This window comes from Aythya marila (genome assembly GCF_965140915.1).
Source record: "Aythya marila genome assembly, chromosome: 1".
Taxonomy (NCBI): domain Eukaryota; kingdom Metazoa; phylum Chordata; class Aves; order Anseriformes; family Anatidae; genus Aythya; species Aythya marila.
Genome location: NC_139042.1, coordinates 28,848,281 through 28,873,635, shown reverse-complemented (window position 1 = coordinate 28,873,635; position 25,355 = coordinate 28,848,281). Strand labels below are relative to the sequence as shown.

Genomic DNA, 25,355 nt, shown 5'->3' with positions numbered 1-25,355 from the left:
ACAGCTCCCAAGCCAGAGACCACTCGTTTGTTGTCGATAACTGGCTTTATTCTTGTCATTATCTAGCTGCTGGGAGCCCAAAATAAAACTCTGAAGCCTTGGCCGTTAAGTCAGAGCGAGAGCGGCGCAACTCTTGGTGGCATCTGGGACTATTGATTGAGCGCGGCGTGGCCGGCCGTGCCGCGACGTCAGCTTGCTGCAGCTGCCCTGGCCTTTGTATTCCAGCCTGGCAGCGCTTGCGTCAGCGATGCCTATCGTCGGCGGCGTGATGTCAAAGTGTGGGTGTTGGGTTGTGGAGACACCGTTAACCTAATGTGCCGCAGTCAATCCTCAACGCCGCTCGCCTCCCCGGGGCCGGCGGTGATTCATCGCCGCTCGCGCTAAGTATAGCCGCCTTGGCGAGCTGCGCTATCCGCACGGATCGGTCTCGAAGCACAAATCGGTACCAGAAAGCTGCGGCTTTCTGAGGAAAAAGCATTTATTTGGAATATTTGTTCGGGGCGCCCTTTTTGCGCCCCATTTCCTGAGGTGACAGGTAAACCCCACAGAAGGCTTTAGCCCGAGCAGTGACCCGGACTGCTCGTTAAGGTGACAGGGGACGGCCCGGTGGCTGCTACAACCCTGAAGTAAAACCGGGAAGGGACAAAAATCCCTTCCCCGGGCTGCCGCAGGCCGCGGCGCACCTGAGCCGAGCCGAGCCGTGCCGAGCCGCCCCGCCCGCCGCCCCGCCCGCCCGCCGCGGCGCGCCGGGGAGCAGCCGCCAGCCCGGCCCGGCTCGGCTCGGCTCGGCTCGGCTTGGCCCGAAATGAGCGGTAAGGGGTGACCCGAGGGAAGGGGGAGGCGGTGCGGGACCGTGCTGGGCTCCCCTCGCCGCTCAGGGCGGCCGGGGGGTGGGGGGGGGCTCCAGGCGGCGGCGGCCATTCCGAGCGCCGTGCCCCGGAAGGGCACCGCCGGCTGCGGCCCTGCAAATGTCGCCGGGCTCCCGGGCCGGGCGCTGAGGGGAGCCCCGAGCCATGGGGCCGGCCCCGAGCGGCTCCACGCAGCCCGGGGCGGGGGGAGCCCTCGGTGTCCCTCTGCTTTCCACCCCTCCCCGAGGGTTTGCGGGGTCTGTGTGAGGGGTCTCGGTTCTTATCGTGGGGTTTTTAAAAAAATCGTAACGCAAAAAGGTCGTTAAAACACACGTATTGACGGCTTTTGCCTATCCCACCCCTGTTCGCTTTTACCTTTCGTAGCAGTGAGATGGCAGATTTCAGGCAGGTGAGGTGGAAGTACGCCGAAACGTCTCGGGTTAAATAAAGCTTTGTGGTATTTGATAAGTCGTTTCTCAGGAATAAAGCATAAAACACCTGTGTGGCGCGTTGTTGGTGTTTTTCTTTTCCTCCCACTATTGGTATTTTTCCTTTCTGTACCGAGAGGATTTGTTTACCTGAAGTAAGTTAGAAGATGTGAGACCTCCCCTTAAAAGCACCAACGTTTCCAACGTAGGGGCTTGGAGGAAGAAAATTCCCTTTACGTGCAGTGGAGAAAAGGAGATATTTGTCTAGCAGGACTTCAAGAGGCTGTTCCCCACTGGTGCTTTTTAACCAGCCACCTCATGGTAAAACACTGGCCTTGTCTTGTTTCGGTCCAATCAATACCTGAGAGCTTGAGAATCCTGCTTTAAAGCCAAGATCTTCACATTTTTTTGTTTTCAAATAGAGGAACGGGGAAAAATGTATTTCTACTCATATATAGTGTTAACATTTTATCCTTAAAGACATGGAAGTTTGCTTCATGGTTTCACAGCTGCCAATGTGCTTTCTGCAAAGAAACCAATAACTTTGCTGCAAACACCCCGTATCCATTAAAATTTTTCATAAACTTTGTCAACTTCTGTTCCTGTGCTTTCTGTTCTCTTAAATATCCCTGTTCAGTCTAACCTCATTCTGCAGTCACTCGTAAATCTTATCAAAAATGTATCAGACGTAATCTTGAATATTAAAAATATTTTCATTTTTTTCTGGAACCATGAAAGGCTAAAGCTAGGATGCAAGTTTTCAAACTGCTCACTTGACTCCATTCAAAGTTGATACATTCATTTAGGTTCGTATATTGCCTTCATGTGACTGCTAGATTAGGAATCTATCCTGAGAATGACTTTGAGGATCAACCTTTGCACTGTATTGGAGATAGCTGCTTTTTCGTTAGTTCAGACAGAAAGTTAAAGCACTCAATGAGTGCTCTTTGGAAAGAAGCATGGTTCACTCACCTGGACCCGATTTTTTGTTTTAAGCACCCAAATAATGTTGTCTAAATTTAACAGTCTAAAACACCACCAGCAACAAAGCACAGAAATACCCACCAGCTCACAAAGAAGCAGGCTATTCGTGTCAGAGTTCCTTCATCCTCCCAGCATCATGAGCTTGATATGAAAGTTGAAGGAATTGTGGGCTTGATTCTCAATTTACCTGAAACTTACATAACTGAAAACACTGAGTTTAATGAAAGCTTCGGTTTCTTGTATTCATTATGAAAACCACAAGTACGCTATATGAGATACAAGCTGTGTAAAAACCATCCTCTTATTTAAGAATTAATTTAAACCATTATTTGGTTGAAGGACATCTTGTAATAAATACGCTTCCGTTGCCGTTGACCTTTTGGAATTTATTTTAAGATAATGCTCTAAAGCACTTCTTAGCTTGTTTGACCACTTTTCATTTGATTCAGCACTGTGTACTTGGGGAAACTTTAACTGAAACATTTTTGAGTTTCACCTGAGCAAAAAGCCGAGGAAGGTTCAGTTCTCAATGTAAAGCTTACTGTAGACCTCTTATTATTTGCTTTTTACATGGCTCTGTTAATCTTTCGATTAAGACCTCCTTCTTAAAAATTCTCCTTTCTCCCCACTGTTGAGGGTTAACACTTCATCAAGAACAAGGCTGTGATTCTTTTTAGGTAACACGTTCCAAAACTTTTTTATCCTATTGTGAAGGAGTCCCCATAGCACGTGGAGTCAAGCTTGATTACATGCCTCATTTTTTATAGAATGCTTTTTGTTCCTTTTTTTCCCACTCTTGGCGTTTGGGAATAGTTACCTTTATTTTGCTGTCAAGTTCACACTTATCAGAACGAGATGTGCTAGTGCGATAAAATGCACCTTGCATTTGCTTTGTACTTTTCTTTTGCAGACCTTAGCACAGTGTATCAAATGTTAAAGTGGAACTATGGACACCCTTTCAGAAGAAGTATTGTTGAAACTTCACTAAGAGCTGGGCTGATGCTTTTGGTAGAGTCTAAACTGAGTTAGAAATTTAGAGAATGCAGCCAAGGGTGTTTGTATTCCAATCTCATCATCATGCCACAGAACCTAGTTAGATTACATCCTGCTTCATTTTCTCATTAACAATTAAACTCCAGGAATTGTTCCTGTTTTGGATAAATGTGGGGATATAAGGACATCTGTATGCAGTCCCTCTTGTAGCCTATGCAAATGCTCTGGCTCTGATAGAGACCAGTACCAAATACTAAAGGGGAGAGCGTAAGGACCGGTCAAATGCACAGAAATAACTTTTCTTTCAAGCCTCCTGAACCAAAAGTAATTTTTTATTATTTTTTTACAGCTCCTAGTGAATTACTTACTTCAATTTGTTGAATAGCTTGGGAACCTAACCTTTCATTTCTGCAGTGTTCTTAAAGTAGTGAGTTACAAAACTTAGCTGTGCGTTTCCTCAGAAATTCCTTTTTCCGCTTTAAACCTTTTATTCCATGATCTAATTTAGTACCTCTGGTTCTTGTACGTGAGAAAGTGTAAATGATCCATCCTCCTATTTTGGGGCAGGTTGTGATTTTTGTAGGTCTCTTACTATTTCTCTCCTCCTTGCCCTTTTACCTTTCCTCCATCTTCAGGTGGAAGAATCCTGGCCTCCTGATTCTTCCCTGATAAACACTGTTACGAGGGCCAGCATAAAGTTAGACCCTAGGGTAACGCGTTCTGCCTGTACTCAGTTCTGTGAGTGATGATCTTGTGTTCTCTTTCCCTCTGCAAATCCCACCAAACAGCTCAGTTGGCTTTTCCTTAGAAATACACACAGTAAATCCATAATCTGTTTCCAGCTAATGTGTGGCTTAACTCTGTAAATAAATAGTTCTGTTGGTTTTGTCCAGGTGCGTTGCTTTGCACATAGCAGCACGATTTCTTCTTCATTTTTATCATCCAGTCATTAAGTGCTCTGAGATCCTTTGCAGCTCTCTGAGTGCATACCAAGAATTTGTCACCTCAGCATTCATTTCCTTTTCCAGCAATGTTAATGCATCAAACAGATTTATTTTTGCGTGCCCGTGGTACTCCTTTGGTCACTCCAGCCACTTTGAAAGCTGATCACTTACTTCTCATCTTTGTTTCCTGTCCTTGATCCAGTTAGTTGTTACTCATGAGAAGCCTTCTTCCCTTTTAAACCCAAGGCAGCATTACTTCTCAAAGAGTCTTTGAGAAAGATTGTCAAAAGTTTTTTGAAAACCCAAGCATGTAACACTGTCCCTGCACTCTTTGAAGGTACCAGATTTTCCAGGCAGTGCTTTATCTACAAATGCCACCTTAACACATCTCCACTGTGTCGTATTTATCCAAGAATCTGTGAATTCTGTTCTTTCTGGCTTGCTTGGTACAAAGATCACTGTGGTATCACAACTCCTTACCATTTGTAGGAGTAGACTCACTGGCTTGTAAAAAAACACTGGCTTTCTTTCCCCTGAGATTTGAAGTTGGTGCCCTGTTTGCCACCTCCCATTCCCGCGGTACTGAGGCCATTTTAGGTGTTGAGCCCATAGTAACAGAGCAGCAATTTAGTAAATAACTTTATTTACAACTTTTAACTGCATACTATGTGATTTTAGCATTTTGTTTCTAATTTTTTGTTTGCTTGGTTGTTTCTGTAGTAAAGTTGCCTCTTCATCTGGGGACACTTCTTTTGATTTGTCACATGCCAAGAAGTTTTGCCAAAAGTTCTTCAGTGAGCTGACAGAGAAGGAAGGAGAAATAGCTACTGGAGAATTACTTTTTACTTTGTTCCTGTTTTTATTAAATGTCTCATGTTTCTAAGAGTGCCCTTTGCTATAATTTTATCTGTACAGTTCATTGCCTTTGTTTATCCATGTTATCTTGTATATTTTTCACAGAGACTTTGCAGTTCAGTATGTTCTTTGAACTTCCAGTACCGCACCATTTAATAATTTGAGACTATTTTTTTTAACCCATTTAGGTCCTGCTCAGGTTCCAATGATGTCCCCAAATGGTTCAGTGCCTACTATTTATGTGCCTCCTGGATATGCCCCACAGGTATGGCCCTTTGATTCTTTCTTCAGTTGTGTGCATGCAGATTGTGGGAGTAAAACCGAAATAGCTAATTCAGTAAATGAATCTGTCAAACCAGAGTCACTGCGATCAAGCAGGTAAATAATGGGACATGTCCAATAACATCTCTGTGATGGGAGCCAGTGTGTGTGCCCATTTAGTTATACATTAACTACTTGCATGACAATAACAGGTACACTTCCTTATTTAGTTCAGGATCCTAATGTACTAGATGCCCTCTGAACAGAAAAAAGCCCATGACCCAGATAGTTCATTGTGCTGAATTCTCGGTTAGCGAGTATTTTCTCCTGGCACCAATGTAATTTTATGTACGTACATAGCTCGTGTCTAGGAAGCTCCCTGCAGATAAGGAGTAAAACAGATCAGTTGGAAAAAGTGTAGCAAACAACATGAAAAAACATCAGCTCTCCACCGGGGATAAGTTACCATACAACACACATTTCCATGCCTTATCTTGAAGTAGGGCTGTGCTTTTGTTGCTGCTCAGGGATTCCTAATTTAGATGCCTGAAAATTAAATGTGAGCTAGATAACCTGGACATCCTTTAGAGTACATTAAAAGGACAATTCCTCTCACCTCTACTTGTTATTATGCTGGGATATATGGCCTCCTAGATGATGTCTCTCCCTCTTCCCCAGCTATAGAATGAGCACAGGGGTTAGTAGCTGAGACCTGGAAACCAGAGCAGATGAATGCCACTTCCATAATGTAAATCTTCCTCATGATATTGTGTCATTGAGACCAGCCTACATCTGATTCACTGTGTATACATCAGAAGAGAATACAATGCACAAAATGCAACCAAAAAATCCTCAGTGTCCAGGAGATGTAGCACAAATTATCTGAACTGCATGGAAAAATTGTCCTCTAGTAGCAGAAAAGGCTGTGAGGGCAGGCAGGCTGATCCATGGCGTCTCCGTGGTTTTACCTTTGATCTGCTGAAGGTTGGCTCATGTATCTCTCATAGCTGAGTTCTGAAACAGGAAAATAAATTAAAAATCGTGACAGTCCATTTATCTTTAAATCATAGCAAAACGCCTTGAATTCATTTTTAAGGATCTGAAAGTACTTTTGAATTGAAGTTTGAAGTTTTACTCTATTTCCTCAGTAGTTCGTTTCAGCTGATGAAGCACTTAGCATTCAAAAAGTCGTGTGACCTGTGACAATCTGAATCGTTTTTCTGAAATTACTTTACCCTCCCTCTGAGGAGAGCCTGCAGCAGGCAGGCTGAAGGACCGAGTTTTGCTGGGGCAGGCTTGTTAGCCTCTCATTGGAGCTTGTTAGTCCAGGCAAGTGTTGTGCTGGCACAGCTCTCTGACTTTTGAACCGAAGGTGCCTCACCTCTCTCCAGCTGAGAGTACAGGTGGAGTGAGCTCATGTCTGCTGTTTTCATCTGAGTAGGAATGTCATAGTCTAGGAAAACCTGTAGTTTATAAGGCTTCTGCAGTATTTACTGCTGACAAAACATACCAGCTGTTGTGGTTTATGTTGGAAGTTCCTGTTACAAGCTCGAGGATATGATAGCGGTCATGCAAACAGGAAAAAAATGCCGATGTTGCTAAGAGTTATCACTGCAGTCCCACCGATGTAACCTCCGTGATTTCTTCATATCTTTAAGACAGTAACTCGGATATATTTTCAGGGAAATTGGAAGCCACTTAAACACCTAAAGCCATCAGTCTGGAAGAACAGCTTCAGCATCTTCATTTTGCTTGTCCATTTTCATTTAGTTCTGTTATACCTCTGCTTGCTTCAACTTCTGTTTGGCATTGACACAGCATACTGTCCCCTGTTGGACATCGGGGAGAGCTACAGAACAAAGCATGTAGATTCTTCTTATATCACATACATAAAAAGCAATTCACACATTGATTTACTTCTCCCTTCCTTTTCTTTTGGCACTGTAATTCTAGAGCTGTGAAAGCAAGCACAGACATCTTCATTCATCCTTTCCAAGCTGACTGTATTCAGTGCCTGTAGTGAATTTTCCAGTGATGTGTGGTTGATTCACACAACCAAAGAGGCCTGTGCCAGAACTACACGTTTTGCTAGTACAATTAGCATAATAGCTTGGTTTTGTTTTGTTTTTAACTTAAGGTGGCATGCTTGACATGATGCACATAGTACTTTTTCCTAGCCCCCCCCCCCGCTATGGTCACACAGTTGAGCTGGTGTTTGATTTAGAGGCACAGTCACAGACTTAGCTTAAGGTCCCTGCTGCTTGAATTGGGTATCTATTTCTGAGTTACTTAGTTTATGATTTATTTGTTTTCTTGGGTTTGCTGATAATCTAAGGAACATTTTTAAGGAATTTGCTTCCTATATAAACTTATCTGCAAATAAATTTGTAATAAATTGCAATTTCCTTGTCTAAACAAAAGGGATTTTGGTGATGAAAACTACATTTGGAGAATTTCCTTGAATAAGAGAAGTTCTCCTCGGCTTTACTGCTGTTAATATATGCCACCTTTAGGTACCACACAGCTATAGCTGCACAGATATGCAACTTTGCAAAATCACTCTTCCCCAGTAAGAGACAATTTCTGTATACTGAAAATAGTGATTTTTTTTTAAGTCACATGGTAAGTGTGTGTGTATATATATATAATTTTTTTTGAAGCTGTGTTCACTTAAGTAATTTACATTGAATTCTAGCTTTCTATTCACGTAAGTAGGGTGGGATCAGCTCCTTTTTGTACGTACTTTTGTCTTCTGAAAGTTATTGCTTATCTGTAAAGATCTTTGTTCTACATAACACCAGAAGCATGCAACCGTGCCTACATAGTTTTCCTTTTTACTACAGTAGGGAAGTTTTGAAATGATTTCCTAGGCCATCCTCACTTACCCTGCATTGGTTCAGCGAGCAGGATGATCTGGGGACTAAACTAGAAATTCCATTCCAGACGCACACCAACCCCAGTGGTAACGCAGTAAAACCACCGTTTGATCCTTCAGGCAGCTTTCTGTCAGACACGGTGGAAGTGTTCACACCAGGACGTGGGACTAAATCTAGCCAAGCATTACACCGTTAATCTCTAACAGCGGAGGTCAGAGCAACTTGGCACCCAGTGCTTTGATCTCCCGATCTGTTCCTGTTGCCCCAGTTCACCCACTGGTTTACGTGAGCATGTCCCACCTGATTCCAAATGCCAGTGAAAACATGTCTTAGAGTTGCCTTCTTCCCTGTTTTCAAATATTGTCCTGATATTCCAGATTCCTGTCTTGCTCTTTTCCTTTTCTGGGTAAAAAATCCAGAAACTTGCATTACGGCCCTCGTTGTGGCATCATTTGGGGGCATTTTATTAAGATGTGGAGAACAATGTATTCATTGGCATCCCAGGTGCTATGGTTATTAATCCTACAGTAAATCTGACTCAAATCATGCCAAGATCACTTTTAGGTACACAGCAAGCCTCTTTGCATACCTCAGTCTGGCAGAGGCTGTCACAAACTCCCTTGTTTTCTCAGTAGTAAGTGGCTTCTTTCAGGCTGCAGAATATCTTAACAGAGGAAAAACAAACAAAAAAGGTTATTTTAAAGTATGCTGAGTTGTAAAGGAGTATTGAGAGGGCTGACTACCATCCTGGTAGGGTTTTTTTGCTTCAACAGCTTGATGCAGACAGTGGCTGCTGGTGCTGACAGGGGCCTCCTGGGTTATCACTGGAGGACTGACTTGATCGTGTTGGGAGCACCAGGCACTGTTACGCCTTTTTTCTCTCCATTTATGTGATGTGAGGTCCACCTGCTCATCAAATCACTTCCAGGGAGCCATCTAGTTGTTATACTGCAGAAGAAATCTGAGGAGCAGTAGAGCATGCAAGTGGTATGAATGAGGAGGGAAAGAGAGCCCTGCTGACAAGCTCAGGTTAATGGCATAAATAGACCTAGTTGTTTAGAAGATGTTGTTGCACTCAGATTTTGCAACAATATTTTTCCCTATCACATTGAGAAATTAAACACATTATTGTAATTAATACACTTAACAGCAAGGTAGGTAGCCCTTATATTGCCCTTATTTTCGTACCCTTTTGTGTTTTCCTTTTTCTCAAACTCAAGGGTTTTGGCATTGCTGGTTTTGTTTAAGTATATACAGAAGCATACCTTTCAGCTTGTCCCTCCCAACATATTTGTTCTCTTGCTTGTTACTAAACCTTTCTTTTTTGGTGCATGGCCTCTCACTATACAGGTTATTGAGGACAACGGTGTTCGAAGGGTTGTGGTGGTTCCCCAGGCTCCAGAATTTCATCCTGGCGGTCACGCAGTGATACACAGGCCACCTCATCCCCCACTGCCTGGCTTCCTTCCTCTTCCAGCCATGATACCCCCTCCACCACGTCACATGTACTCACCAGTGACCGGAGCCGGTGACATAGCGACGCAGTACATTCCACAGTATCACACCTCCCAAATGTATGGTGATCTGGGTAAGTAGTTCAGTAAGTATTGCAGGTGCCACCAAAGGAATGCTGAACTGGTTTCCAGAATCCGTGATGCTGATACACTTCCTTTATCACGCACAGCTATGGTTTGAATGGGAGCTGTACAAAAACGTTTTGAGGATGCCAGTCTTTTTGCTGAAGCTTGGTATTTCAGAAGTTATTTTCATTAATTGGGCTTCTCTATTTGGTTATCCTTTAAATATACAGGTTATTTTTTATGTCTATCAGTTAAGGATTTGCCCACGAAAGCAGTGCAGAAAGTGTTTGTGGTAGTTCAACTGATGGTTTTCACTCTGATTCAGTGTTTAGATCCATACTTGAGCACTGTTCTGAGATAACTATCTGCAAGTATCCTGTTTGAGGCCTGAAACAGGAGTTCTCTATACTGTATATGGAAAAATGGTGCTATTTTCCTAAAACTGCAAGTTTGGGCTAATGTCTGTATTGAATTCATAGAATCATAAATTCCAACAGGTGCTACCCACTTAAACTGTAGTTGAAGCTGTCTTTGGAAGTACCATTGCTATCTGCCTTTAATGCTGTTTAGTGACACAGTGTATGCATGTACTAACAGGGGTGGGGTTATTTGATAAATATTTACTTTTCTGGTAGACCTGCTTTTCTTTACATAAACTCCTGCTTTAAAGCAGGTGCTGACCTCAAAAGACTTTTAGAGAACAATACCAGGTTGCAGTTCTCGCAGAAAGAAGGCGGAAGCCATGGAAGGGAAACTAGAGCACTGTCATGTCACTGTAGATGGGTAGATTCTCAGTGTTCTATGATACTACTAAAATCTTCTAAAATGACCTCCATGTAGTCACTGTGCTTAAATAGTCATGATGTACAACGTGGTCAGATAAAAAATATATCAGTGTCTTGATCTTGCTGGATTTCTTAGTATTTCTGTATCGAGTTATACCTTTTTTCTTGCTTGCACTACTTGGATAATAGTATGTTATTATATGCTTTTTGGGTACTTATTATAATCTCATTAATTTCTTAGTTGACAGTAAGTGGGAGGCTTTTGCTTTTAGTTTCCTAAATGAAGAGATTGGAACATGATAATTAAACGCATAAGGTAAAAAGGATACTTCTTAATGGAATAAAGTTTTAGACTTCAGTAGGTTTCTGCTGCTAGATTATATCCATTTACATATGAGTTCAGTGATAATCTGCTAAACTACCAGACTAATAATAATAATAATAACAACAGTAAAAGAATGGGTGATAATGTGGGATTCTTTCATTTTCTTTTATTTTAAGTACATATTTAATATGCTCTTAAGTTTAGGGAAGTAGAGGACTAGGAACACATTAGTTTGTTTGATACTTGCTTCAGGTTTCATATTTAATTGTGGACACACCTTAGCTGTGTCTGTCAGATGTCGAACCCTACAGCTCCCATACAAAAAATCTGAATTTAAGGGGAAAAAATGAAAAAAGTACTTACAGTGTGGTAGTTCTCTAACAAAAGCTCCTAACTTTCTAATAGTAGTGAAAATCAAAATTTTAAATACAGCTTTTCTAATAATAATCTGTCAAAGTTTCCAGACTTAAACTGATTTAAAAAGTCAGAGACTGAAAAGCTCTGCAGTTTTTTGATTGTGTCCTTCTTGCAAGGAAGTTTTTATTTCATCTTGCTTTCTGTAAATTCCTAGCGCAGAAGGAATAACAAATAATTTTGTTCTTTAGACTGAGTGATACAATTTCAAATTCTCAAACTCCAGTCAAATTCTATGTTGGTTTTGAAAGATGTGTTTTGGGGGAAGTTTTCATTAGGTATGCAGGTAGGAATACACTGAGGAAAGAGTTGGTGCTATGTGGAATAAAATGTTTAAATCTTGAGTCTTTAAACTGTGCTTAAACATAAAGATGAAATGGATAAAAATGTTTTAATTAGACAGAAGAACTCTGCAGTTTAATTTTTTTCATTAGTCTCGTACTGACATTTTTTTCTAAAACCATGTTCTGACGTAGAGGTGGGCCCTCAGTGATGCTGCAGCAATGCTTTGGCTTGCCGTGTACAGGTCTAGTGCACTTATAAGACCTCGCCATATACTATCTCGTGTCTTCTAGTGTCTTTCAGTTGCCCTTTGCTTTTGTTTTTTGTTTGTCTGTTTGCTTTTTTTTTCTGTTGATTTCTGCAGAAATCCCATTAAAGTAATAGTGTTCCAAAAACTTAAAACTTCTCTATTTTTTGTATTCAGCATCAGAGCAGAATTCTCCTATGTAATGAAGTAGTGTGATAACTTTATTCTGCACCTCACAGCTTAGGGAAGAATATAGAAACCTTTTAAAAATAATTTTGTAAGCGGAAAAAGGATGTGGAAGGAAAGATTACACTTTCTCCTCTAACAGGTTGTTAATGTCCAATTACTGTATGTAAGTTCACTTTCTGGATGGTTCAGTTTTATAATAGGAATGTAGATGTAGTTTTGCACAGAAGCACACACTTAACTCACATGACATTTTAAAATAGATCTTTAATTACGTTCTGTTCTTTGTGATTTATTTATTTTTCTTTTTTACTTTCATTCAGATACTCTGCCTGCTCATGGAAGAGCCAACTTTAGAGATGAAAGGTCTAGTAAAACATATGAAAGGTTACAAAAAAAATTAAAAGATCGACATGGAACTCAGAAGGATAAATTAAACAGTCCTCCATCATCTCCTCAGAAATGTCCTTCTCCTACAAGTGAACCTAATGGACTTTCAAAAGGACAGGACACAGCTGGCATAAGCACAGGTTCTACCAAAAGCAAGTCTGTGTGTAAAGGAAAAAGTAATTCTCAGACAGACACGGAAGTAGAAGGTAAGTGTTAACAAAAATTGTGTGTGTATATAAAATATGCAAGTCCAGTATCTGGCTGAGCACAGCCTTTGTAGATAGAACACCATCCTTTGGCAGTCTTGAAGTTGGGTGATAGACGTGGAAGGGAGTTGAGGCAAGCAGCCTGCTCCTCATGTAGGAACAATAGCTCTAAGAGAACAAAACTAGGAAAACCCCATGAAAGTTTAGTAGCAAGGGACACCTTTATAATACAACCTGAATTCAGCAACTGGGAACATTCATTGACCTGTTGCTCCAAATTTGGATGAATACATGTCACTACTTCCACTCTGACATCTGTCTTGCATTCAGTTTACTTTCTGACATCTGGTGTTTATCTATAAGCAGACTTCACCAAGGCACAGGTGACAAAATGTGCTGTTTACATACATGGCAAAAATTATGTTAGCAGTTCTTTATAACTATTTATACAAAAAATGGAGAAATCCACTTTTTTTTTTTAATTATTATTTTATTTTAGAAAATGATGTACTGATGTACATTTTGGAAAATGATGTACTGTGACTTGTGCTAACAAGTAGAAACTAGAAACACGTTTTAGTTAGTTTCAATGGCACGGACTCTCTTAGAAATATAAAACTGTAATTTTAGAGATTAATTTTTTAGAGATTAATTTGTAATTTTAAGATTTTACCTCAGAAATCTTTTTTTTTTTTTTTTTTTTTTTTTTTTTTTGAGGGAGGTTGTTTCCATCTTAAACATTTTAGTTTAAGGAAGGTTTTTAAGTGAATTAAAAATGCCCGTCTGCAACTACAAAACTGAGTAGCCTGTGCATTTAATATTACTGAGATGATCAAATTCATGTATTGTGTGAGAGAAACCACATAAAAACATTTTCTGTAAAATTACTCTGTAAAATTTGGGCGTACCTTCAGCTGAAGCAGAGCACATGAAATCCTTTCCCTGAGATAAAACTGAAGGTTAAGCTCAGGTTTGCCACCCTGTAATTGATGGAGGCCACCAGTGTCACCAGTAGTCAGTCCTTCCTCCAGCTGATGTGCAGTAAGGTCTTTTAAACTATTGTAACTTGGCTGTGACTCCATCCAAAGAGAAATCTATAGGAAATATCTCGGCCAAGAGGTTAACTTCTCCAGAGCAGTAGTTTGTTTAAAATTACACATTAATAGAAGATAACCACACTTTTTGTATTCTATTAAATCACAGAACACATTTACAACTAGTTTAAAGTGAACAACAACTCTGGGAGGTTTTGGGTTTTATGTTGCCCTAGCTGAATACAAGCTGGCCTGGTGTTGTGTTTTATACATGCTGTAATCTATATGCAATTGTTGAATTTGAAGAACTATTTCAATGTAAAGTCACTGAACAGTGATTCATGGGCACTTTGTTTGCTTTGATTTTGTTTTTTAAGAAAAGGATGAAGAAACAAAAGCACTTGAAGCACTTCTTTCTAATATAGCCAAGCCAGTGGTAAGTGATTGCAGCTTTCTATAAAAGCAGTGTATCTGTTGCTATTTTATACGTTTATACCTCCTTTTCTCTAAGTTCAATTCTTCAATTTCTAGCAGTAATGAAAACTCACTTAACTTTCATTCACTGAAATGCAAATGACCAAAGTAATTTTTAATTTATTAACATTTATGAAGCTAAAATTGTCCTAATACTTACTGTGTGGAATTCTTTTCATTGCATTCATTCCTCAGGTATTTATATTCATGGATTAGATCTGCCACGAGCCTTGTCTTCTCCAGGCTGAACAATCCCAGCTCTTGCAGTCAGGCTCTTTTCAGTGGTGCCCAGTGACAGAATAAAAGGCAGTGGTCACAAACTGAGGCACAGAAAGCTCCCTGTGAACATCAGCAAGCACTTAGGATCATAGAAACCTTTATGTTGGAAAAGACCTCTAAGATCATCAAGTCCAACCCTTAACTCTTAACAAGTCCAAATCTGCCACTAAACTACTTCTGTTCTGTGAGACTGATAAAGCACCAGCCCAGGCTGCCCAGAGAGGATGTGGAGTCTCCCTCCTTGGAGATCTTCTCAAGCTGCCTGGACGCAGTCTTGTGCACCCTGCTCTGGGGGGCCCTGCTGGAGCAGGAGGGTCGGCCCAGGTGGCCTCCAGAGGTCCCTTCCCACCTCTGCCGTTCTGTGATTCTGTGGTGCTGAGCTGGCAGACCTAAATGCTTGGGATCCCTCTGTGTCCAAGCACCAGAACGTGATAACGTATTGTCAGTGCCCCTGTCATGGAGGTAGAAATTGTCTGAATCAAATCTCGTAAGAAAGGGTTGAGAGAAATGAAATGAAGACATAGAGAGGAGTATCCTAGCTGCTTCTGGGGTGCAGGTGGTAGCTGTGACATTAAAGATCAGTAGCTCTGAACAGGATGTTCCTGGAGACCAGAGCTGGTGAACAGGCCATAAAAAGATTTTTAGGTGAAGAAAGTGGGACTGGAAAGAAAGCTTATGAAGATTAAGGTGTGGTGGAGAAAAGAAGTGAAGAGCAGAGACAGTTCCCAGCAAAGAGCACAGGTCCAAAGGATAACCAAGACTGAGGGATCCTGAAATAGATGAGGAGTCTGAGATGGGAAAATGAGACCAGGAGCAAATAGAGCAGTGTATGAACTACTGGGAGAACAACTGTCTGTTCTGTTTGTTATTTTTGCTCCTAGTAAGACTGAGAGTGGTGGGTGTAATGGGCAGTAGTAGCAAGAGGCTGAAACTGCCTGAGAAAGATGATTTGTGAGGTAAGGGCACCGGAACTTCAGTGGGAGATAAAGGGGAGAAATTGGGTATGGAGTAAATGAGTACAGACTGGAATGAAGAACCAGTGGTTAGGGCCAAACTTCAAGAAGTGGGAGAAAAAAGGGTCGGGAAGGATTACAGCTGTGAGAGGTGAACCTAAGGCTGTATCTGACACCATCAAGCCTTACCCAGGAGCTTGGGTGTAATCCAGCTTTCCTAAATCTCATCAGCCTTTTGACAGCAAGTACTCGTGAGACCTGCCAGCAGAGGTTTTGTTTTGCAGCCTGTTATTTCACTGCCCAGCTGTGCGTTTCATCTCCACGGATGGTACTACACTCTTACAGCTATCGCGGTGTTAGATCGAGCATCAGGGATTGTGCAGGGTTCCCGGGTTGCTGTTGGACATCGCACTGTAGGAAGACAGGCATCAAAATAGCATTAGAAGAATTAGATTCCCTTTTCAAAGTGAAGCAGTGAAGATTTAGTGCTAATGCTGGCCCATTGTGTGCGAGATGAAAATAGCCTTTTTTTTCTTTTTCTTTTTTTTAAACACAACGACATGGTGTTTTTTCTGTATGGTGCTTTTTCTCTATGGTAAAGATTATTTCCCTGCACGAAGTAATCTGCTCTGCGAATGGATCAGTCCTTTGCCCCTGGTCAGGGCATCCAAGTCTGGGATGTCAGCAGTGACTACATTGGCACGGGGAGTGGCAACTGAGCATCCTAGGTGGTCAGGGAGACTGTGAGAAGTAGAATCAACAGATGGTGACTTCTACTGTGTTGTAGAGGACATACAAAAAAGCAATAGGGTTCCAGTACATCCCTGTCTTGTTTCCCTTTGCTTCCTTCTGCTTGCAGCACTCAACCAACCATCCATGGCTTATAGGCAAGTCTAAGTTTCACCATTTCCCCTCCCCACCATGACCTGTCTTGAATTTCACTGCTTGTAGCTGAGTGCCTGCAAGTGCTGTCTTTGCAGCCCTCAGAAAACATCACAGGCCTAGGCAGTGGTAGTTTGCCACAGAGCAAACAGTGCAGAAGGCAAAAAGCCAGGCTTCCAGCACTTGGAGAGGCTTACAGGGAGTATCAGAGCTGCAGGTGGGTGGAAGACTAGCTGATGTTGCAGCTTTGGGGAGTGGGATCTGATGAGAGCAACTGGATAGTTTGCTGAGGCTTTGCATGATCAGAAGCAAGCCTCACACCGTTTCTCCAAGGAAATATTATCCTCACCCGCCCACAAGTGAACCAGGAGATCATTTTTTCACACCTTTTTGTAGGTCTCATCAGAAATATTTCTACAGGGTTTTGGTTAATACTTTGCTTGAAGCACTGTATTTAGGGATTCTTGGTGGATCATCAGCTCCTGTTTTCTGGATGAACTTCAGTGCCAGCACAGGGAGTACTGGCTGTTGGATCAGCCAGTACAAGAAGTACAGTTTGCTGCACCAGCCATCACATCTGCCTCCTTTGCTGTTTGGTTAATAGAAGAGGAGACAAGGGGACCTGAAAAGGCAAAAAGCAAACTGAAGAATGGAGCTGAAGGCTGGGGATTTAAGGACAAGAAGGGACAGGGACTCAGAGTTCTCAGAGTTTGAGGACTGGTTGTATGGCATTGTAAAGCCCTGGGGAGTACATCATGTTTTGTAGCTCATGCATGTTGTGTATGCTTCAGGGCTTTTAGAACATGATGCAGCTTACTCACCAGTTAAGTACCTTATGTCACTGAATGCAATCCAGCTTGCACATATTAAAACTGCTTTTTTTTTTTTTTTTTTTTTTTTACCCAAATGGCACGTGGTTAATAAGGAGATTATTTTTGTAAGGTGCACTGCTAGTGGAGACATGCCACCTCTTAATTTCCTCAGCGCCTAGGGCCCAAGTCAAGTGGTGTCATCTGCTTTGAAGAAGCGCAGTGCTCAGAGCTGCAACCACAATCAACTGCAGCTGCTGAATAAGTGCACGAAGTAATAAGTAATGCCAAGTTTTCTGAAAAAATCCCTCCTCAGTGTCTCAGATCGGTCACAGTGGATTCTTCTGATCTTAATCTTTGTTCTTCAAAAATATTTTTTTCCTCCTCATATCACTGTGATATTTGAAAATACACTGGTGTTTTGTACTGGAGAACTGATGGGGATTTCTGAAACTTGAGTGATTCCTCAGTAAAGCTCTGGCTACTGTTCAGAAAGTCAAATATTGGGATATTATTGATACTGATCATCGAGGATAAACAATACCAAATAATTACTTGTTCAGCAATGACTGTCATATGCATACTTAACTTGAAGGTGGAGCAATCATCTATGCTGATGTAATCTAAGACTACCATAGTGGATATACACAATAGGGAATTCTTTTTCATAGGATATCTTCATTTTAGCCATTACTAATCTTTTGATACTTTGCTTTTGTCCCTTATTGATATTCTTGAGCAAAATGTATATGACATAATCTGGACCTAGTCTTGTCTTTGTCTTTAAAAATCATTCTCCCAGCTACAAGTTGAACCTGAAAAGAATCTAATGTTTTGTAAACCAGTTGTAAAGGACTTAAGTTATATTCTGTTGTATGTGCTTGCAACTGTGATTTATCTATTTTTTAGCAACTGAGTGGTTGAAAATACTCACACACCTATATGAGTTGACTGAAAAGCTCCAGAACTTATGAAATATTTAGCATCAAAAAGCATGTGGTCCAGAAGAAAAACCTCATTGTTGCTCAGCACTACTTTTACTGCTTCTCTCTTTGTCTGATCAGTGACCCCTCACGCACAAGCTATAGTTCAGGGGACTTTACACTCCACCACCCTGATTCTTTGGGGTTGCAGGAAAGAAAAGAGCAGCTTCTGTGGGATTCAGGCATTGGATAGGGTTGGAAATTACTTCCAGTATTTGTCCCTGGCAAAGTGTTGCTCCTTGTGTTTCATTTCTCTGCCTTAGAGGTGCTCAGGTACGTGCTTCTTACACTTGTTCCATGAGAAGTTCACTTCCCGGTGCTCCCCAATGCTTATTAGTTTAGGCTTGGCTTCTTGCCACTGCTTGGTTTGACACAAGTGTGTGTCACTGAAGGGGAACCACTGGTTTAACGTGACCACCTGGTTTGTTGTAGGCCATTTGGTTTCACTGGGCACCATCTGCTGGACCCAGAGCTTTTGCTGCAGGGTGTTAATTTTCTAGTCCAGCTACAGTGGTACATAGGGTGGAAAGGGATTTCTGCTGCATTGCAAGCACAGGGCAGAAATAACTGCTAAATGCTTCTTGCTTTCCTGCATTGTGCTTTAAAGTTGGAACTTCTACATCCAGCAGTAGTAGAGCAGTGCCTGACTTGGAGTTTTCCTCATATTTTTTCTAATATCTTTTGTCTTTAATCGTGTTAGCTCTTTTTTTGCTTCATTTGGAATTTTTTTATAGCTTTTTTTATTACACTGCAGCTTTCCATGCATCTTTAGGATGTCCTTAATTCCCAGCTTCTGCAAATACCTTTCACTTTGCATTTCTGCATGTTGAATCACACTAACTCTTACTTTTTAAGCTTTGGCAAATTGGCCACAGCAAAGCTTCAGATCTTTGTAATATTGTTTAGTCACATATGCTGTTTACACAGAGTAAAACAACCAGAACAACCTACATAGTCACTGATTTTTAGCTGGGTACATAACACAGTAACTCTAACACAATGAAAGAATATTAACAGTTGTCATCTATTATATTAGAAGTCTTATGGAAGTTCTTGCTTACATGAGTTCACCAGCAAACATTGTCCTGGGGGAATAACTAAAGATAATTCTTCCAGCCAGACACTTAAAGAACATTGCATCCTGTTCTCTGTTGACTTTTGTTGCTATATAACAGATTTCCACTCTGCTCTGGGTTTAATTTTACTATTCAAAGTTCTGTCAGTTGTCTATTACGCTGCAGTGTTGTTTTTGATGTCCCACCCTTCCTGTTCTCTCTGTAGTGAACAGCTGAAACCTCTAATGCTTAAATGTTCCAATAAGATGTAACACCAGCCCTCATTTATACCAACCATTTTGACTTGTCCTGTGTAAAAGAAGACAGATACACTGAGATGTTTGAAGAGAAATGTAATCTGAAGTGTGTAAGGCACTGCTAAAGCATCAGATGAAGTGTTACGTACTGTTCTGGGCAATGCACTGAAGATAAGGGAGCAGGAGGAGGTAATCAACAAGGAGAGTGAAAATGATCAGATTTAGGCAAGTGAGGGGAGACACATCGTAAGTCTTCAAATACATAAGAAACAATTGCTGAAAAGAGATCTCCTGTTCAAATCCATGGTGGCTAGGGTAAGTAGGTTTAATTGGTAAAAGGAAAGATAATGCCTGGACATCAGGAAAAAAAATTGTTACCAATAAGCCATTTCCTCTGCTTCGTTCTTGAAGTTGACCCAGTCAGGTTAAGAGCACCAGTTGTGAAAACAGCATTTTGATTCTCATACTCTAGTAATAGATCTCCAAAAGCAATTATTCAAAAAAAAAATAAATCTATATATCACAGTGATACTGTGAAACTAGTCATTTCACATAATGCGTTGTCAATTCTTTTGAAATGATTGGAAACAGTAGGCAGACACAACATACAAACCACAACAGTAGATGTGCAATATTAATACATACAGATTTCTAAGCATCATCCTTCAGTAAAAAATCCTAAGAAATTGTAATCACACGCGCATGCCCATGCAGTCACCTGTAGAATTAAGAGCATTCCCCAGCCCCTTGCAGCATGTGTGGGCTGCAGACCCTGTTCTTCCAGGAGTATGGGGTGATATGGTTATGCAAAGGGTGGTCTATGCAGGCACTGCCACAGGAACTCTTTGGGATGTTGTAGTACATATATGCACTTAGTGAGCCTGCCTTCTGTGTGAGCACCCAAGCCCAGTGCACATTATGAGATGCATTCTAGTATTCCCTTTACTAACAGAGTACACAATATTATCCCTGTTCATATCATGATCAATAAATACTTGCTGGGGTAGTTGACCAAAGAGATTGTAATCTAAGGATAAGGTTGTTGAGAGTTTACCTGTTACAGTAACGCCCATCATTTTGGAGAAATTCTTGAGCTTTTGTATATGTCATATGAAAACTGAGTCAGCGTGAAAGTTTTAAAATCACAGTGCTGGTCATGTCAAAATATTTAAACAACAACAACAAAAAAACACACCTGAAATCTTATCATTAAGTGAAATAGCTGGTATCACGATATATGCTTTGCCATCATCTCATGTTTCATAGATTATAAAATCATTTAGGTTGGAAAAGACCCATAAGATCATCAAGTCCAACCACCACCTAACAATACCACGTCCACCACTGAACCATGTTCATCAGCACCTCTCTTGCGTACCTCCAGGGATGGTGACTCCTCCACTTCCCTTGGCAGCCTGTCCCAGTGCCTAACCTCTGGAGCCCACTAGATGGCATTCGTTGCTTAGAAGTTTTTAGCAGTCAGCCCTGGGCCCTAGGATAGCAGCTTTCTCCTGATGTTCATTCCCAGCTTGATTTCATCTGTGAAAAGTAATGAGTAGATCATGTACCAGTATAAATACTCCGATCTGTTAATGGTGTGTGATTTTCTTCTCTTTTATTTGGCCCTGCGTGGCAAAGCAGTGTTTATCTGCAATGGCATTTAAATGGCACAAGTCTCAAAAGTTATGTTTCTACAGGTATCAGACATTCAGGCAAGAACAGCACTGCTTATGTGGTCACCGCCATCCAGTGATGTCGGAGAAGACACCGACAAGAATAACACACCAGAGGTTTATACTTACGAAGTGATGATTTCAAATACTGGAAAAGATGGAAAATACAAAACTGTATATATGTAGGTGTTTGTTTTCTTGTATTTATTCGGTGCTGCATTTAATTGTGTGGCTAAAAACCTCATAAAAATCTGCCCAGTGTTTGGAGATTTAAATAATTAGCAATTTTGTGCAACTTCTCTTCCTGAAACAAGTTACTTTTTCAGTAGAAATGGTTCTGTTTTATTATTGAGGTATCTGTTTTATTATTTATTATATGCTTTAATACCACTTAGCTGTACTTCAGTCAGCTGCACTAGAAATTACGGGTTCTCAAGAAGTAAGATGTGCACAAGTAGCAACAAATACAAATTGTGCATGTGTTTATTTACTTCAGGACACGCTGCTCCTCCCAGTAAGGGTATTCTTCCCTTCTCTGGAAATGCTCTTGGCAAGAGACAGTGGTACACTATGAAACAGATTCCCACAACTCGAGCAGCAGCAAAACAAGCTAAACTCTCAAACTGTGTAATTCCTAACACAATGTTTTTTTTTAATGTTCTTTTTTTTTTTTTCAACTTTAGCAGTATTTTACATTTAACAGTAAAATTTACTGTAAAGTGCACAGAGCTCCCTAATAACTATAAATCCTTTAGTATTTAGCTAGCAGTTGTTAGTCTCCTTCCGTGGATTTCTTCGGAGCAGTTCATGAATCACAAGTTGGATATCCCTGACCTAGAGCTAGAGGAAAAGAGCTTTGCTAATATAAGCTGATTCACTAACACCAGAGTAATAGGTGTCACTTAGGTGTCTTTTCTGCTTACTGGGCTAGAAGTTTGAAGGAAAGAGTTTTTCTAACATAAGCTGATTTACTAAAAGCAGAGTAATAGATGTCACTTCGGTGTTTTTTCTGCTTTACTAAGCTCTAAAAAGTAGGTGTATGCAGTCGTTTACAGCTTTATATAATCATTTTTATAAGGCTGAAGAATTATAAATGTCAGTGCTTCTACAGGATCTGGTAATTGAGTACTTTTTTTTTGTAATAATGTACATGCACGTTCTCCAGTATATGGAGCTGGTATTACTGAGTAAAGAAGATAATTTTTCTTAAAAAAAAAAACAAAAGAGACAAAACAACAGAAACCAAATGAGGGAAGCCCATAAAATCCAAAGATAAAAGCATCTGCATTTTAGCATACTTAGCAACAGAAGCAAACTATTAACAGATGTTTCTTACAAGGAGTGTTAGGTGGATAGGTTAGATGTGTGCCTTTTTATAAGTATGTGATTCTGAAACAATAACTTTAACAAAATCCTATCTCTTTCCAGTGGAGAAGAAAACAAAGTTACTGTAAATGATCTCAGGCCAGCAACTGACTACCATGCAAAGTGAGTATCTTCCTTTTCTGTTCACTAAATTCAGTGAGAATGTTTTCAAAGTTTCATTCTGGCTGTATATTTGATTGAAGAATTTTTCAGAAACTGTCTTTACCCTGTGACATCCTTCTTTAAGTCACAATGATAGTTGAAATATTGCCATTCTCAAGTCAATGTTGTTGGCTTAGTTGACCACACAATCCATTTTGGAAAGCATAAGAGATTGTTGCTGCCTCACCCAGCTCCTGTGGTCTTTACTTGTTTACTTGGTCTTCACTTTACATGCCAACACGGTGACCATTTTTTTTTGTTTAAGCCAGGCACAGATAATGCTTCCCTTATGCCATTTTCCCACAAATACAAGAAGGAGGTACCTTGCACAATAACTTTTTTTTACTGTTCACTTCATCACACTGCTTTCACTTTGCTTCAGCAGACCAGTAAATCCGATACAATACAGCAGTTTATAAATATGTAATTTATATAAGCATAAAGTTGTGAAGGCAGAAATTAGGGTTTCCTTAAAAGTATTGCTTTTTCAAGAAATAATTGCAAGCAGAGAGAAACTTCTTAGAATCGGTTATCCATCATTTGAGGGATTTGCTTCTCTTTGTGTGGAAAACCCCAAGACTTCTGTGTACTGATCAGGAGCCACTTCTTGACAGCTCGCCAGAAGGCAAGGGAACAGAAGTAAGGATCTGAGTCAAAAATGTTGTGCCTCTTACCACATGAAGCAAGGCAGAAGAAGATTTCTGTAGTGCAATAGTCTCATGATTTCCATTTGCTCAAGTGGAAGTGCTAAGTTCTAGGTCCTCAGTGTGAGGGAGCCTACAATTCCTAGTGCTGTTTTCCACGATATTGTCGCAGTTGCCAAAGTGAAAGCCCAGCAGGGTTCTTCATGACACATTTGCATTTATGCTATGGGCTGCAGCACAGGTTCAGGAGAAGGATGAGTTGTAAATTGACTTGAAGCTCTTTCATATGCAAGTGTTTCCCTGTGATTTTGTTCTTACTTTCAGTAGTGTTTGTGAACTTTATCCAATTATGTTTAAGTCAAAAATGTGTGGAGCACAGAGGTCAGCGCCTAGCTCTTTTTGCCATGTATAATTTGTTTTCTACCAGGCTACGTTCAGATTCTTTTTTACTTAAATGTATTTCTGGTCTTTATAGAGGAAGCATGTGAGTAGGTGATTGAGCTATATAAGCTTTTCCTGAACTAGGAATTAAACAGAATTTTGCCAGTCTAATCATTGCCCAAAAGGAAGACGAGAAAGGCTAAACCCTGAAGATAAACCTGACAAATTATGTATCTGCAACTATATGCAAGGACAAACAATTGTATGCAGCACCAGTGACTATTCAAATGTTCTGCTCTCCCTGTTGATGGAATCTGCAAAGCCAGTTTTCCTATGAGTGTTCATGCAACCAGTGTACAAGGCCTTCTGCAACCAGTGATCAGAGAAAAGGGTGTTCTGTGGTTTGTTTTCTTTTCTTCTTTCAAAGGAACAGGCAAATCAGAAGAAACTAAGTAAGAAGAAAGTAATAGATGGTTTCACCCAAGAGGGAGATGAGGTTACACAGCTCGGGGGGAGGGAGGAGGGCAGAGGAGGCCAGAAAATAATCTTTTACTTTGTTTTGGAGAAAAGCTATGAGAAAAGCAAACCATTTCTCTTTGAGACAGAAGAAACAAATCATTCTTCTGAAGTACACAGAGAGCTAGTGCACAGCCTTTCTAAAAGGTGAACAGGGTGAACAGACTCAGTGAGCTGGATGCAAAAAATTCTCTGAAAATACATCAACAGCTTCATTGTGCTTATCTGAAGAAAGCACTTGGAGAAGAATTATTTGTATTATCAACTTACACATCTACAACAAATAATGAGCCTGCAAGATGTTATCATTATTTCCCAAAAGTACAGCAAACAGTGGTCATATTTCAAATGTAATTGTGAGAATAAAGCTGATTGCTGGTGATGATGTATATCCAAAGTAAAGGACTCTACTTTTGCATTGCTTCCGTTGACCAAGAAGCTTTCACCAGCTATGGATTTGTAACAGTAACATATTAGTAATGAGATAGCAAGGCAGTAACTTAATTCTGAATACTTGGTTTTCTTTGGAAATTGCATATAGAGATTTTGAGGTAAATGTTACTGACGGTTTTCCGTTCTAGAGTCCAAGTGGAATGCAATTGTGTACGGGGAAATCCTTCAGAAGCAGAGAGTTTTACCACAATGAGTTGTGAGCCTGATACTCCAAATCTGCCCAGGATAACTAATCGGACCAAAAATTCTCTTACTTTGCAGTGGAAGGTAAGAATTACTTAAAAATCTGTAAAGCTCTTTAGCAGTTTCAGATCTGTGAATAAATGCCAGTTCATTGAAGTTTTGTCAAACAGTAATGTCAACCACACTTCCGTGACTGAAGTATGTGTATTGTATTAAATGGGGACTTCAGCGAAGAGAAAAAGATTCCCAGAAAAGCCAGGAGCCTTTGTAAATAAAGCTAATGAACTTGAACGGAGACACTGGTTTGAGTTCTGGTCCCCTCCTGTACTGTAGAACCAATTTCTTTTTCCCTTTTTGAACATAGGCTTATTTGTGCAAAGCAAACTAAGTGGTCTGGAAAGACAGATTTGAACAGATCTGCAATCTTAGTGCTGAGAAAAAATCTGTCATATTTTACATTGCTGCCAGAATACTTTCTCAAGGTCTAAATGAAAACAAAAATAGATACAAGCATTCACTGGATAGAAACAGAATTAGGACTGTCCTGGCAAGTGCAACAGTTATGTAAGGGCAGCACCATTTGCCCTCCACTGGTCTTGTCGTGACTTGATCCATGCATGCATCTTTCCTTAACTGATCTTGTATCTG

At 40.6% G+C, this 25,355-nt stretch overlaps 1 protein-coding gene and 1 long non-coding RNA gene across 6 annotated transcripts in view; one reads left to right on the top strand and one right to left on the bottom strand.

Annotated features, from left to right (window-relative positions):
* The window catches only part of FNDC3A (fibronectin type III domain containing 3A), a 113,153-nt gene that overhangs the window by 60,217 nt on the left and 27,581 nt on the right, over nt 1-25,355 (top strand). For 4 of the 5 annotated variants that reach the window (XM_082767591.1, XM_082767589.1, XM_082767590.1 and 1 more), the window contains 7 exons: nt 5,241-5,317; nt 9,540-9,777; nt 12,332-12,604; nt 14,016-14,074; nt 21,028-21,185; nt 22,432-22,491; nt 24,653-24,791. In XM_082767591.1, coding sequence (XP_082623717.1) covers nt 5,241-5,317; nt 9,540-9,777; nt 12,332-12,604; nt 14,016-14,074; nt 21,028-21,185; nt 22,432-22,491; nt 24,653-24,791 — 1,004 coding nt within the window. Of the gene's footprint in view, nt 1-751; nt 813-5,240; nt 5,318-9,539; nt 9,778-12,331; nt 12,605-14,015; nt 14,075-21,027; nt 21,186-22,431; nt 22,492-24,652; nt 24,792-25,355 lie in introns of those variants that run through there. The other variant, XM_082767592.1, reaches the window with a different exon arrangement.
* Nucleotides 37-2,486, bottom strand: LOC309881538. Its single transcript, XR_014318146.1, has 3 exons — nt 2,342-2,486; nt 1,224-1,426; nt 37-463 (listed from the first exon to the last, which is right to left on the bottom strand). It is a non-coding gene; the product is annotated as an uncharacterized lncRNA (long non-coding RNA).